We start from the raw sequence: 12893 nt of genomic DNA on the forward strand, positions 1-12893 counted from the left end.
AAGGAAGCTTTTACTAACAGATAATATAAAGTGTTATGAACTATTAGAGATACTCGGGAACTCTGGAAATGTGGGGGTTTTCCGAGCTAATCCAAGGATAAAAAACTTTTCCCGTAATAACTTGGTAAATATATTGATGTTAAGCGCATCATGCTGCTCACTCTTTTGTGAACAGTAGTTCACTGTGAAGCTTTAAAAGTAAAAGTTTGTTTGTACCCTTGGATAAGGTGGGAAAAAGCCATATTTCCCGATTTCCCTATAACATCTAGTTCCCTATAACATCTAGTTCCCTATAACATATATTAGCATCTAATGCATCACCTTAGTGCAGTAATAGGTTAACTCCCATTAAATTATCTAAGAATTTAACCCATTACTGCCCTAAGTAAACTAATGTTATTTATACATTCAGGTACAATGGACAAGAAGGCTATGTCCCTGCAACATTTCTGCTGAAAACCGAGTCAGTGAAAGTTGTCAAGAAAAATAAACACAATAAAGAGAAAAATGACAAAGTGAAAAATGACCGAGTAAGAATTGATGTAGTGAAAAATGAAGAGCCAATGAATAACAGGATGACTAGTGGACCGGAGATTGTTAAATCTTTAATGGATATCAGTGATTTGCTCAAGGTTGGTTTTGTATAAAAATAGTTCTGATTTTTACAACATATGGGAAAACCCCTCAAAATGGCAGACAGGGGAGGTAAAAATTGCTACTAGTATATGAAAACCAAATTTTTATGGACCAGGTGGAAGCATGTTGTTTTTGTCCTAACTATTTTGACTCTGTTGGAATATTTTTTGTTCATTTTGATGCATTGTTAATATTGACATTAACAGTTTTATTAACAAATTTAGCAAAATGGATTTCATATTCTGTTCAGTGTCCTGTTATTGACAGTTACGAAAGAGAATTGTTCTTTCAATAAAGTACATTTTTTTTGCTCATTAAAAAAGAGTACATAGTTTATATACATATAAATCTCATTTTGTTTTCTCAAAAAAAAATAAAAATAAATGAAGTTAAAAACAAAAACCTCTACTTATTTAAGTCCATCTTTTTACTGCTTTTACTAGAAAAGTGTAAGGTTTGTATATTCTATAGCTTTGTTTATTGCAATCAAAGAATTTATTTAGAAATCGTATTTTCACAGGACGATTCGGAGACACCTTCCACTCTAGTTACACAGCCTTCGATTTCACAGGTTGAGAGTGACGATGATATATTTGATGATGACGACGACGACGATTACATCGTGCCACAAGAAGAAGAAAACATCTACAGCGTTCAGGAACTGAGTAAGATTCTCCGAGAAGACAAGAAAGGATGCGCGGAAACTAACAAAGTATACGAAAGTATACAGAACATGAAATCTCGATCATTAAAGAGATACGGATCTACCCGGCCTCCTCCGAGACCGTCAATAAAGGTCAGACATTGATTTATGATATCGTCTTGCTTTTATGTAATTTACCAATCTTTTTGATTGCGGGTTTGAGCCCTTATGGGGTCACAACCTTGTTTCCTCATATAAAACACATACTGCTTAGTTACAGGATGCCAATTTGAGTTTAAACAAGCTTCAAACTTTCATCACGATCAAGCTAAAATAAAATTGTTAAACCTTTCCCTAAGAATGATGAAGGAATTTCTCAAGATTGAAAAGTGGACTAATCCATGTAAAATTACTTGTTGAATTGCATCTAAGTTATAACTAAAGACATTTTTTTTTTTCAATTTATTTTTTGAAATTCTCTTGGTATTAGTAATATGTTTATTTATTTAATAAATATTTTGTTATTCTAATTAGTAATAACAATTTCCAATGTTTTTACATGGACATACATTGTACATGTATTTAATCACATTGTCATGTTTAAATAAGTTAAACATGATTATTAATACAACACAATAGCTCGTAAATGACTTATTTAGATGAGTCATAACATGAAATCGTTATATACAACTTTCTTTTTTAAGTGGTGTCATGTCATGAACATGTGATGTATAATGATGTACTATATCCTGGCACACGGTTCACACAGTACTTTTAAGATCAACGTTAAGATCAAAATTAATATATTTATATTTCAAAATTTTACTTTTATGTTTTATCCTGAGTGTACTTAGTTTACATAAATATATGTATATATATAATTATGTTAATAATGACTACACAGTATGTTACCCTGGCCCCCAAGCAACCCCACAGCACACCTAATTTCTTTTTTCAGTCATTTGTATGTATAATCTACATATGCACTTTAGAAGAATATGTTAGTTAAAGATTTCAATCAAAAATAATAACTTAAGAAGCTAAACTTATGTTTACAATTTCTGTGTTTCAGCCAAGTCCGCTAGGTTTTAATACACCAACCACCAAGAAACCTCCACTTGTACATTCTGAGTCGTTCTGTACAGATTACGTAACCATAGCAGCATTTTCTGATGTTGTCGGGGACGGTATCAGCTTCCAGGAAGGACAAATTGTCAAGGTATATGTCATAAATAGACTTATTCCAGAATTACGTATATATTTTGGGTTTTTCCCAGCTAATCCTGCGGTACAATTACAGCTTCCAAAATAAGCCCAAAAGATTGGCTAATCCATTGTGATAGTGCACAGCGAAGCTATAACAGTAAAAGTTTTTTTTGTACCGGGGGATTAGCTTGGAAAAACCCACATTTGCCTAGTTCTGGATAGCATCTTTTGCAATCATTATTTTCGTAGACGATTAGCTATGCTCAAGTCAGAAAAAGAAATAAATGTTCTGTTCATGAATCTTTATACTAGTTTATTGAGTTATGTTAATTTCTCTTGTTATATTTCTGAGTCAATCAATAGCTGTATGTAAGGACTTAAACCAGTAGCCTGCCTATGGCAATGTGATTCTATCCATCCAACCAGTACTTCACAAGATTTTAGTTAAAGTGTTAAGTTAAATGAACAGAATGTACCTTATCAATGGCAATGGTCTAGGCAAACAATTAAAAAATTAATGACATAGTTTATTTAATAAAGTGATATTAATTTTATAATTAATATTAAGTAGACTGAGCAGAATTGAAATGTGAACTGTTCTATACATTAGAATAACCTTCATTAAAGTGGTTTGGTCTACAATGAACATATGTTTTTCATAAGTACATTATTCAAAAAATTGATTTAAAAAAAATGTATCCTTTTGATATTCTTATAAAAATATAACCTTTGAAAAAAATGGTTATGTATAATGTTATAAAGTTCTAAGTGATTTAGTGATGAATAATAATATTTTGTTCTAGAACATTTTATTAACTGTAATATAAATATATGTAATTTCTGATAAAGTATCTTGCACTTTCTAATTGAACAACATCAGTATATAATTCTTTAGTGCTTTGTGGTTATGTGCAATACTTAAATACTTCCAATGCAATTATTTATTGTATTACAGGCCTTCCGTTTTAGACCTATTCACTTTAATGGCACAACCACATATTTTAAGTATATTTGAGCCGCGTCACGACAAAACCAACATAGTGGGTTTGCGACCAGCATGGATCCAGACTAGCCTGTGCATCCGCGCAGTCTGATCAGGATCCATGCTGTTCGCTATCAGTTTCTCTAATTGTTATAGGGTTTGTAAGCGAACAGCATGGATCCTGATCAGACTGCACGGATGAGCAGCCTGGTCTGGATCCATGCTGGTCGCAAACCCATTATGTTGGTTTTGTCATGACGCGGCTCATTTGTTGTTATTGTAGGTACTAGAGAAGAATGAGAACGGTTGGTGGTATATAGAGATAGATGAGAAGGAAGGCTGGGCACCAGCTGCTTATATAGAACGAGCGGAACCAGTTGCTAACAGTGTACTTCCTGTTGTCAACAAGCCCAGGATGTCTTCACCTTTAGCTGGCAATGTAAGGAATGATTTATTGATAATTGAATGATTTAAAACTGACTGCTATATTCCTTACTTAGCAACATGCTCTAATCTTAATCTGTTTTTAAAGTTATATATTTAATATCTCGATGCCTTGGTGCGAAAGGGTTGTAACTCAATATTTTGAAATTATTCAGGAGAGACAAAAAACTTATTTATTCTTTTACATTCTAATAAATACTTCTTTAATTTTGGTTTTTGGCTTTCATTCATTTACTGATATATAATTGATTGGAAAGGTTATTTTATTTTGCCAGGATAAAGAGATATTTGATAAAGTTTCAGTTACAACCCTTTCGCACCAAAAAAATAAAAAAAATCAAAAAATTATTTGGTGCGAAAGGGTTGTAACTAAATTTTTGCTTTAAATTCTAATAATTGTAATGGGTCAAATGAACAGATCAAAGCTTAGTTGTGTTTAGTATGAACTAATTTAACATATTGCCTGGATATTTCAGTGAAGAACCTTCAAATTTTATGTTTTTAACCAGGTTTTCCGAAGGAAAAATCTGGTTATTAGATTGAGGTATGTCGGCGGGCGGACGGGCGGGCGGACGGGCGGCGGGCGGGCGGGCGTAAACAATTTCTTCTGTGCGCAACTCCTCCTACATTTCTCAACGGATTTTGACCAAACTTTCACAGAAGCTTTGTCATCAAGTGCCCTGGCGCATATTGTCGGGGTTTTGCGATTAGATAATATTTGACCTAATTATGGCCCTTTGTTTTTTTTCCTTATATAAAATATATAGTGAACAATTTCTTCTGTGCGCAACTCCTCCTACATTTCTCAACGGATTTTGACCAAACTTTCTCAGGAGCTTTGTCATCAAGTGCCCTGACACATATTGCCAGGGTTTTGCGATTGGTATATATTTGACCTAATTATGGCCCTTTGTTTTTTTCCTTATATAGAATATATAGTGAACAATTTCTTCTGTGCGCAACTCCTCCTACATTTCTCAACGGATTTTGACCAAACTTTCACAGAAGCTTTGTCATCAAGTGCCCTGGCGCATATTGCCAGGGTTTTGCGATTAGATAATATTTGACCTAATTATGGCCCTTTGTTTTTTTTCCTTATATAAAATATATAGTGAACAATTTCTTCTGTGCGCAACTCCTCCTACATTTCTCAACGGATTTTGACCAAACTTTCTCAGAAGCTTTGTCATCAAGTGCCCTGACACATATTGCCAGGGTTTTGCGATTGGTATATATTTGACCTAATTATGGCCCTTTGTTTTTTTTCCTTATATAGAATATATAGTGAACAATTTCTTCTGTGCGCAACTCCTCATACATTTCTCAACGAATTTTGACCAAACTTTCTTAGAAGCTTTGTTATCAAGTGCCTGGCACATATTGTCGGGGTTTTGTGATTGGATAATATTTGACCGAATTATGGCCCTTTGTATATTTTTTCCTTATACAGAATATATAGAGAACAATTTCTTCTGTGCTCAACTCCTCCTACATTTCTCAACGGATTTTGACCAAACTTTCTTAGAAGCTTTGTTTTCAAGTACCTGGCACATATTGTCGGGGTTTTGTGATTGGATAATATTTGACCGAATTATGGCCCTTTGTATATTTTTTCCTTATACAGAATATATAGTGAACAATTTCTACAGTGCTCAACTTCTCCTACATTTCTCAATGGATTTTGACCAAACTTTCACAGAAGCTTTGTCATCAAGTGCCCTGGCGCTCACTAAATTTCCATGTTTCTTCCAAGACATCATTCAAGTATTTTTTTAAAATTGTGAACATACTTTTCTTGATATCGCACAAAACACCACACGCCAATATTTTGACAAAAGAAAATGACAAGAGACGCAAAAATGCAAAAATTAAGCAAAAATAAAGTACTGTTTACCTTTCTAAAACATTTGGGAAAAAAAGGCGAATAGACAACATAAAATTTCTCAATCATTTTTGTTTGAGGAATATTAAAAAAGCCATAATTCCTCCTAAAAGTTCAATTAAAAACAAATGCCCCTTCATGACAAAGCTTCTGTGAAATATTTTGCTGAAAACCTGGTTGCATCGCATTGCGATGTTCCTTGTTAAAATATAATTTTAGTCAAATGATTTTTTTTTAAAGAAATTCCCTTTTTTATATAATATTTTTTCCATGTGACACACAGTTCAGATTGTCAAACCAATCATAAGTACCAAATATGCATTAACATGTATGCTTTTGCAAGAATCAAAGGTAAATTTTCCCAATTCCCCAATTCAAAATGTAAACTTACATAATGACAAAACCATCTAAGACACATTTATTTTTGTTAATATAAGCCTTTAGAAAATGGGAATACTTTCATTTTATTTTACATCTATTCTATACATAAGCTTTTCTTAATTTGAAAACTTAGATAATTCCTAGGATGTGCTTTTGTGTACAAATTCTATATATTTAAGCATTATCCAGGATCTTCTTTACTTAATTAAGCCAAAAGTATGAGAAAGATGATAATAGATGTTCTAAGCTTCTAAGCTCATGCTATTCTTACAACTCTAATTACAGTCCTTATAATTATATAAATCAGTCAGTAATTAAATAAAAAAAATAAGGCCTGCAAATAATAAAAATTATTAAAATGCGATCCCCTCACCCCAATAAAGTTCACAGGTGTGCACACAAACGCACATACAGCTAAAGAAGTGATTAATATCTTTAAGAATGATTTTAAATAGCAGATAGAATATATCTGATAATTTACTTTTATGTAACAGAAAACAAAGGGTCAATAACATATTTTACTTAATATTCTAACATGACCCGCATTTTTCACTATTGAACATAGAAGAACCAAAAGTGTGTGTTATTATGCAATAAAATCAGTGTTTGACATACTATATTAAGACATGTGATGTTATCATTATACACGCAAAGTAACCACTAAAAATGTGATGCGCTGAAAATGAGTACGGAACAAATCGGGCGCAATTAAGCTATATATAAGGTATGGCAGCATTAAAATTTTATTTGTGGATGTCGTGTTAGAATCAAAATAATAAATCCAAATCGCTTGGAATCAGTGGATAAAATCACTGTTTGTTGATTGAATGTGCATCATTATATCACTCGGGCTACGCCCTCTGCCCTCGTAATTCCACACATCCGACCTCCAAACAGTGATTTTATTGAGCGATAAAATCACAGTTTGGGATATATTATTTCTAAATTAATAGACCTATGTAACTTAAGCAAGATATACATGTAGCCTGTTTATCTGTGTAATTCAACCATACATCATACTGTTGGCTTGCAGTTTAATGGAAAGTCTTTTTCTTTTGTCCCATCAGCAGATATTTGTGATTTTTCAATTTTAACACCATGAACATGTTTAGTTGAGTTTTGCTTAAATTTGTGCCAGAAGAGTTGACAGTTGATTGCATTTACTACTGCTATATCCTTGAAAAGCTCAATCAAACAGGCATGCAAACATTTAGCTTGTAACATTTTTAATCTTTGCTTTAGGGATATAATGTTAGGTTTAGATTTTTCTATCGATACTGAGAAATCCTTTAATATTTTTTTTTAAGAATTTTAGTTTTAACATCTTTTATCTACATGTAGGTTTATATCATCTACACGTAACACCTTTGTTATATTGTAATACTTTTGTCTATACATAATTATTTTATTATTATGTATATGTATCTAAACTTACTGTTTACAATAAGTTGTCAAAGAAAAATTTGTTCACATATCTAGTCAGACATTGTCTTGTAACGTAAATAAATTTTAGTACAATATTTATACAATTTGTCTTTGACAATACATGAAAATATTCCAATAGTAATTCATGTAAGTTTAAAACCAAATCAAGAATTGAGTAATAATTGTATAATTTCTTTAAGTTATTCTAACATTTAGTAATTAAAAAAGCATCGAAACACTAGACTGACGGATTTGTATGAGAGTATAAATCAGATTGCCGATTGTTTTGATGTTCTTTCTCTTTTGTATCTTAGGCAAAAATAAAAACACATTCCCAGTCATCCAAGAAAAAATGTACCAAATGTATAAGCATCTGAATATGACTTTTCTACTGTTATCTCCTTCCCTTTCTCTTTCTCTTATCCCTGTCATCACAATATGTAGAAACCAGAAAAAATGAACCAGTTACCAAGCAAGCTCTGTTAAAGCACTGTGCATGTATTGGTATGCAATTTAACTCTGACATGTTTTCAAAAGTCTCCAAACTATGATACAATCATAATATATTGTATGGTAATTGTTTATAATAAATTTATTTTGAGTTACGGTTATTTCATTTTCATAAAACCAAAAATAGTTCCATTACTTTTTCTTGCTATTTTGCAACATTATACCAATGACAATTTTTATGTTGAAAAAAATCCACTATAATAGTACTGTTAGTCAAATAAAGCAATGTGCTATGATATTGTTTCTTTTATAAGCATTGGAATTGATTTATGTTTATAATATGTATAAGTTATTCAAATTCTTGTATTTTGTCTGAATGAAAGCTCAACAATTATGTAAATAACAAGGAATCAGAAGCTGAGACTGTTTTATTAACTTGTCAATTAGTTTGAAAGAAATTAAATCCACTAAATATTTATAAGATATTGAGATACAACTGTTTTGCACTAGGATTTATTCAAAATATTATCAAAATGTTGGTGCGAAACGGTTGTAACTTAAGTTACAACCGTTTCGCACCAACAAAATATGTCTGTTTGAGTTACAACCTTTGGACAATATACTTTTGTGGTAGTTTAATTTTAGCTTTCAAGTTTAATATTTTTACAACATGTGTGTATATTGCTCCTTCATTGAAAAACACCATAAAACCATTTTCGGTGAAATTATGAGTTACAACCCTTTCGCACCAAGGCATCGATCTAGATGTCATCTGGAGTCAGGATATCTTGAATTTCAAATCTAGGTTCAGTATCCAGATTTGATTTTTTTTTGGATAAGGATATTGGTTTAAGATATTTTAGATATTATCATTACCTTGGAATATTGAGGTGAAAGACTTGTCATAAACATGTGATAAATATGCGTGGAGATTGTACACTAAATAAGTATAAAAAGACCGAAATTATAACAGCTTTTGATGAAGACCAAAAGCTTCTTCTTAAAAAATGTAAGGACTACTAATAATTTGAAAAAGATTATTTAATAAAAACAGTTTGTAAATAAAGATTCTCTAGATTTCCTCTTTAGTATTAATAAGTTGTTTTGTTTTTTTCACTTAGCAGAAAAGTTCCTCACCATCAAGAAGTAGAGAAGATTTGACAAATGGAGATTCAGACGAAAATAGCAGACGGACATCCACTGTCGGTGATTTAGCGAGTGCAATCAAAAATAAACTTTCTAAAGGAAATAAGCAACCACCCACTCCACCAAAGAAAGACTTCCTTACTGATAATGATACTAAGGAAGAAAAGAACAAAAGTGGACATTTTGAGTCAGGAAAACTACAAATTCCTGGCGGCTTTCAGTTACCAGGACAACACATGGGATTAAAGAAGGTTGCAGATAGAAGTAGCCAGCCTCCGCCCCCTGCACCACCTGCTAATAGGAGCATGCAACCCCCACCCCCTGCTCCTCCTATTAACCTGAAACCAAACCTCCCAGTGCCACCCGCCAAAGTAAAAGGAGACCTGAAACCCCCATCATCACCTGTTAAAACATCAGATGACCATAAACCCTCTCCATTTGGTGCTGCACTAAAACCAACTCCTCCAAAAAAGAATGACACAAAATTAGACAATAAACCAAAACCGCCTTCATTGCCCATGAAACCTCACAATGAAAAACCCAAGCCTGTAGTACCAATTAAACAGAATGACAATAAGCCTAAAGTTCCTGTGAAAACTTCAGAGCCATCAAATGAAAGCGAAAACAGTGTTGCAGGAATGGAAGTGCTTTAAAAGCAAGTTTGACAGTGTTAGCGTTGCCCCTAAACCTGCTACTAGTAACTTGAAACCAAAACCGCCAGTAAAAAGTAAAGTTGGAGATGGTGGTGAACAAGCAGCAGGTAATGTTGCTGGATTAGCTGGATGTTGAAAGCAAGGTTTGAAGCATCTGGTAATGAAAAGCCTGAAACACAAACTCCAAAACCAAATGTAAATCCTAAAGTAACACCTGGGCCTCCGCCACCTATTAAGAAACCTGGATTTGGAAATCCTAGCATACCTTCAAAGCCAAGAAACTCTGGTCTAGGCCCTCCGATGCCTACAAAACCTTGGGCGAAAAAGCCTGAAAATATGTCACCACCAACTACAAATAGACCTTTATCAACAAAAAGTAATATAGACATGCCTAAACCAAGGAAATCAGAATCAAATGATGATGATACTGGGGCACATAAAGTAAGTGACTTAGCAAATGTCCTTAAAGCAAAGTTTGAAAATAGACAAAATGTAGGGGATTCACCTGGAAATGAAATAGGTCAAAGGGCAAGTAAACCATTACCACCTTCAAAAGCTGCAATTAAACCATTCCAGAAACCAGCACGGCCATCCACCCCTCCATCACCAAGGAGCAATTTACGAAAAAATCAAGGGAGACAACTTCCTTCTCCACCTATTGCAAGATCAAATTCCTCTGGAATCAAAGATAATGAAGGTTTGGATCCCAAAAAATATTCATCCCGCCCACTGCCACCACAACCAAATCCTCCAGTTAAGATGGACACAACAAGCAAACCCGCAGGGAAGGTATTCCCAGCATTACCAGTTAAACCAAAGTCTCCAGGTCCAGCAGCTCATTTCAGAAGGGCAGATTCAAGTGACGGTAGTGATTCTAATGATGATTCTAAACCGGTTGGAGTTTCTAATCTTGCAAATGCATTAAAAGCAAAACTTGGTGTTAAAGGGCCTGTTGTTGAAGAAAGCTCTTATCTCACACCAGCTGATGAAGAGGTTATAAATAATCTTAAAAGTGATTCTGACATTGAAAATAACAATGTAGGTAGTGATAATCTGTACACTGCTATTGCTGATTTTGCAGGACATAATGAGGGAGAGATAAGACTTGTGCAAGGCCAGCAGGTTGAACTTTTAGAAACTGCAGAGGGCTGGTCATATGTAAGTATTGGAGGAAACGAAGGCTGGGCACCATCCACTTATTTAGAGAAAGTAGGGCCTGGAACCAGTGAGGAACCAGGCAGTTGGACTGGTTCACAGTCTCTCAGTACAACACAGACTGTCTTTAAAGCTAATGCGGAATTTATAGCAGAAAATGATGGTGAATTAAGTGTAAGTGAAGGACAGGATGTGAATGTGTTAGACAAAGAGGATCCAGACTGGTGGTTTGTTGAAACTGCAGGAAATGAAGGTTGGGGTCCCAGCATCATATATTGAAGAGGTCACAGTCTAGCATTGTTTAAAATCCATTATTGAAGCCAGTCTTCTAAAGAAAATTTGTTCATTTAACTTTTATTGTAAAAGAGACTAATATTCAAGGTTTTCTAAGCTCAAAAATATCCTGTTGGATTTCTGCATGCTTTTTTATCCTTTTTACATAAATTTTTATGAAAATTATGTAAATGACTACATGTTCAAAAAATTGTATTAATTATTTTTGATGAATTTACTGGTAATATTCAGTTATATCAAATTTGTTTTAAGAAAAATCAGGTTCCCAAATGGTAATTACAACATAAGTAATATAAAAAACATTGTAACATGTTCACCATGGAATACTAGCATATATTGTAAGACAAGGGACATTATTCTGAAAGTTATATTTTTGGAGTAATGTCTCTTTTTAAATTTAGACTATTTTTGTTAAAATTGGTGCTTGGTAAGTCATTGCCTTTGTCAGATGAGCGTTAACAATGCTTTTGGTGATCTTGTTTGTTGTTTTTTATAGGTGAAATATATTTTTGATAGCAATATATTGTCCTGTCATGTTTATATCATGAAGAGTGGATGCAAAAAATTTTTTTAATTGGAGATACAAAATTCAAGAATTTATTATATACTAATAATGAAATTATGAAATATTGTTGAAGTAAAATGTGTATTTTCATTTTCCTTACTCTAAAAATTTATTTTTCACTGCCATAAAATTTTCACTGGTGTCTTGCTGTACTCCTTTATCTCTCGACTATACGAAGTTTATGGAGAGCTGTCCTACTTTCCTCGGCGTCGGCGTTCAGATTTCAGATTAAAGTTTTGGTGCAGTAAAATATTTTTCACTATAACTTTGTCATTTCTTAAGAGATCTACTTCATACTTCAAATATATGTTCCTTATCATCAACCACATCTTATGTGACAAGGTTCATAACTCTAGCACCAATATTTTCAGATTTATCTCCCCTTGAACTTAGAATTTTCCTTACAAAATATTATATTTTAATTGTTACTTATTTATTTATTAAGGGATAAACTTCATACTTCAAATATATATACCTTATCATCATCCACATCTTATTTGAAAAGGTTCATAACTCTAGCACCAATATTGCAAGAATTATCTCCCCATAAACTTAGATTTTTTCACTTGAAAAATGTTATTTTTTACTATAACTTTTTTAGTTTAAAAGGTATCTACCTCAAACTTCAAATACTAATTCCTTATCATCAATTACATTTTATGTGACAAGGTTCATAACTCTTAAAGAAATATTTACAGATTTATCTCTCTTTGAACTTAGGATTTTCTCTAAGAAATATTATAACTTCTTTACTTTTTAAGGTATCTACTTCAAACTTCAAATACCGGTATATATTTCTTATCATTAAACACATGTTGTGTGACAAGGTTCATAACTCTAGTGTGACTATTTCCAAAATTATTCCCCTTGATCTTGTAATTTATGTTAACAATGTTATTTTTTAACTATAACTTAAGACATAGTTATACATAATTGATTGTTCTTTCATAGTTTTGTCTTCCTTACTGCGTCTAGTATTTTATAAGTCGAGCTTCGCTGTCTCCTTTGACAGCTCTTGTTCTTAATTCAGC

The 12893-nt window shown here is 32.9% G+C and overlaps 2 protein-coding genes across 2 annotated transcripts; both read left to right on the top strand.

Annotated features, from left to right (window-relative positions):
- Positions 1–396: 396 nt before the first annotated feature.
- Positions 397–9898, top strand: LOC132726033 (SH3 and PX domain-containing protein 2B-like). Its single transcript, XM_060711280.1, has 5 exons — positions 397–632; positions 1157–1432; positions 2352–2498; positions 3751–3906; positions 9171–9898. Exons 1-5 carry the CDS (start codon positions 564–566, stop codon positions 9846–9848), a joined length of 1326 nt encoding a protein of 441 aa, XP_060567263.1. The 5' UTR covers positions 397–563; the 3' UTR covers positions 9849–9898.
- Positions 9899–9977: 79 nt separating this feature from the next.
- Positions 9978–11282, top strand: LOC132726032 (SH3 and PX domain-containing protein 2A-like). The gene has a single exon (XM_060711279.1). It carries the CDS (start codon positions 9978–9980, stop codon positions 11280–11282), a length of 1305 nt encoding a protein of 434 aa, XP_060567262.1.
- The last annotated feature ends 1611 nt before the right edge of the window (positions 11283–12893 follow it).

This window comes from Ruditapes philippinarum, unplaced genomic scaffold (genome assembly GCF_026571515.1).
Source record: "Ruditapes philippinarum isolate M1 unplaced genomic scaffold, ASM2657151v2 ctg14983_1_1_1_1, whole genome shotgun sequence".
NCBI classification, from domain to species: Eukaryota; Metazoa; Mollusca; class Bivalvia; order Venerida; family Veneridae; genus Ruditapes; species Ruditapes philippinarum.